The following is a 2,936-nucleotide window of genomic DNA, read 5'->3' on the forward strand; positions in this document are numbered from 1 at the left end:
AGTATAAAACAATATAAGTTACATTTATAAAAAAAATTAATTGAAAATATCCACAATAAAGTTGGGTCGCCGAAAATGTACCATTTTTTGAACATGAGTACCAGAGTACCAAACGGAAAAAAAAGTACCAATTTTGATACTAAAGTACCATAAGTGGCAACCGTGGTTATCGTGGTAAAATCACATGTATTCCATACGTGTGCCAAAATGTAATAAATTTCTCTTCGTTTAAATGAAAGTGGGCGGAGTTTCCGTTCTTGTAAAAGTATTCTTTGGTCCAAACCAAAGCGAGCTCTGGCGAACGAACGAATTTTTGTAAGCATGATTATCTGCAAATATTCGTTCGTTCACAAGCGTTCGCATTGATGTGAATGCATCTTAAGACGTTCAAGTATTTGTTTTCTGAATTATCGAGTTTTTATCTTAATACCATTTGTTATTTAGTAACAAAATAAATTTTCTGCATGTCTGTAATGCAGTTGTCCCATATTTATTTCTTGACAATTATAGAAGTTATTAATCAAATAAGTAAAAATATATGAAAAAAATCTTACTCTAGAGTAGTGCTGTTTATATTCGACTTTTTTTAAAAATCGAAGTTCTTCAATTATTCGAATAATGGGATTTCAACGAAATCTTTGAAGTTGGAAATAAATCCGGATTTCTTGTAAATCCGAAGTCTTCGAATATCCAGATTTGCGATATTTATTCGCAGTGAAATTCTTCGAAGACTTCGTGAACAAAAGTTAAAGTGAGAGCACAAAATGCAAACAAACGTGCATCGCACAAGTTGTTTGAGGGATGATAGAATTTGCTTTGAGTGTACAATTTTGTGTTATTTTTGGAATTTTATGCAGAAAATTATATGTGTGTAATGTTTGTTTTATTTTATTAAATATTATTAAATAAAAAATACACATTTTAAATAACTAATATTTATAATTTATATTAAAAAAATATTGTATTTATTAGGATAGTAATGTCCGTCAATTAATAAACTGTAATAATAGTTTATAATTGCGCAGATGTTACAATAAAAAAGAAGCGATGTTTTGCCTACGCATAATTACAACAAATTATTTTAAACGATTATTATTCAACGAATCCCATTCATTATTCTATTGTTTTAAATAATAATAGTATACGCTCTCATTTTTGCAAAAAAATCCGTGTGGATAAAATAAATAAATAAAAATTTTAAATATATTAAAGTTGTTATAATATTTTTGTTATAATAAACTTATTATAATAATAATTTTATTAACGTATATTAAATAAATATTTAAATATATTAAATTTATTATAATAATTTTATTAAAACATATTCGAAAACTGATCTACCTGTGTAAGTAAAATAAAAAGATAAAAATTCAGGGACCATAATAGCTATCATAAAAAAAATAAAAATCATCTTATAACTGTTATCATTTGCATTTTAAAAAAAACTCAAAAAATAATAATTAAATTTGATTTTTATTATATTCATCAAAAATAATTATTATTATATGCCTTTTATTTTTTCGCGCAGAAATAACTCTTAAAATTTGTTTTTTATTTTAAAATTCACAAATAACTGATATACTTGCGTTATATAATATAAAAATCAAGAGTATCGCGCAAATTCTGCGCGATATTTTTAAAATGAAAATATAAAATGCAATTTTCATACGAGGTAGTTGTTTGATTCAGAGCGTAAATACGAACACGCAAGTTAAAATCCGCATGCAATGCAAATGCAGTTTAAGGAGTTCATATGATTAATTAAAGTGAGTGATTATGACTATATACTATCTTTAGTTAAACGTTTCATTGATACCCTGTCTTCGTTAATATAGAATACACACACTGGCTCCAATACGTTTCTGGAACCTCTGTCGTTTTTGACGTTTAAGTCGAAAGCACTGCATGTGTAATTGAAAAAACCCTTAATTTATCCGTTACCCCTACAAAGGCGGTTCCACTTAATGCTTATAATCATGTACATAAATGTTTTAAAATAACAGTAAAAGTTGAATTTTATTTCAAACTTCTGCAGAAAACTTTACTTATATTAAATGTCTGTTCATTTCTCATATAATCCCTTATTTTACAAATATTTCTTGCTACATTTTCTCTCAAGCTATGCAGTGTTCAAAAAACCAATTCTTAGATTGTTTCATAAAATGTACCAATAAATATGCTTAAAATTAAATGATGCTAAAAAAACATTTTAAATTAAATTTTTTGTCCATATTTTTAAATCAACTTTGCTTCTCCTTCAGACCAGATACTTTCTTCTACAAAAATGCATATTTATTCGTTTCACATGCGCCGTAATGATTCTCATGTCGCTTAAATATTAAATTCATTTTTTGACAAACAATTAATCCTATCGACCAAGCCAAGGAGGTTACAACTAAAGCCATTTTAAAATACGTACATTAACATTAACAAAGGTAGAAAACATATTTAGCATTTATGTGACATGTTTTATTGCTGTTTTAGTTGCAACTACTTTTTATCACTTGAAATTGAACTTTTAGATTCCCGAATTGATGCTGATCGCTTTCGTTTAGCTTCCTCGCGGCGAACCTTAGATTCCTTCTTCCTTTGCGCCAACAATTTGGCATAGCTTGCTGCAGCTTCCTTTGATATAGATTGCCTTTTCTTTTTCAAAGCAATACGTCTACGTTTTCTTTGCAAAACTACTGGAGTAACAAGTCGTTGAATTTTTGGTGCCTTCGACGTTGCTTTTTTGCTGTCTCTTGCTGGTAATGGGCGGCGAACTACTAGACGACGAACATCATCTTCCTTGGATAGATTGTAGAGTTTCCGAATTTTGCCAGCTCGTTTTGGACCTAACCTACGAGGAACAACGACATCAGTGAGGCCTGCTATTTCATTTTCCCCTTTTTTGACAACTACAAGAGCCAGCACAGACATATTGGAATCCACAA

At 28.9% G+C, this 2,936-nt stretch overlaps 1 protein-coding gene across 1 annotated transcript; it reads right to left on the minus strand.

Moving 5' to 3' along the window:
* Positions 1 to 2,447: 2,447 nt before the first annotated feature.
* On the minus strand, positions 2,448 to 2,934 carry LOC119667368 (40S ribosomal protein S6-like; the record flags this gene model as incomplete). Its single annotated transcript, XM_038076657.1, has 1 exon — positions 2,448 to 2,934. A coding segment is annotated over one exon (444 nt), but the record flags the coding sequence as incomplete, so codon positions are not given.
* Positions 2,935 to 2,936: the final 2 nt, after the last annotated feature.

This window comes from Teleopsis dalmanni, chromosome 1 (assembly GCF_002237135.1).
Source record: "Teleopsis dalmanni isolate 2A chromosome 1, ASM223713v2, whole genome shotgun sequence".
NCBI lineage: Eukaryota > Metazoa > Arthropoda > Insecta > Diptera > Diopsidae > Teleopsis > Teleopsis dalmanni.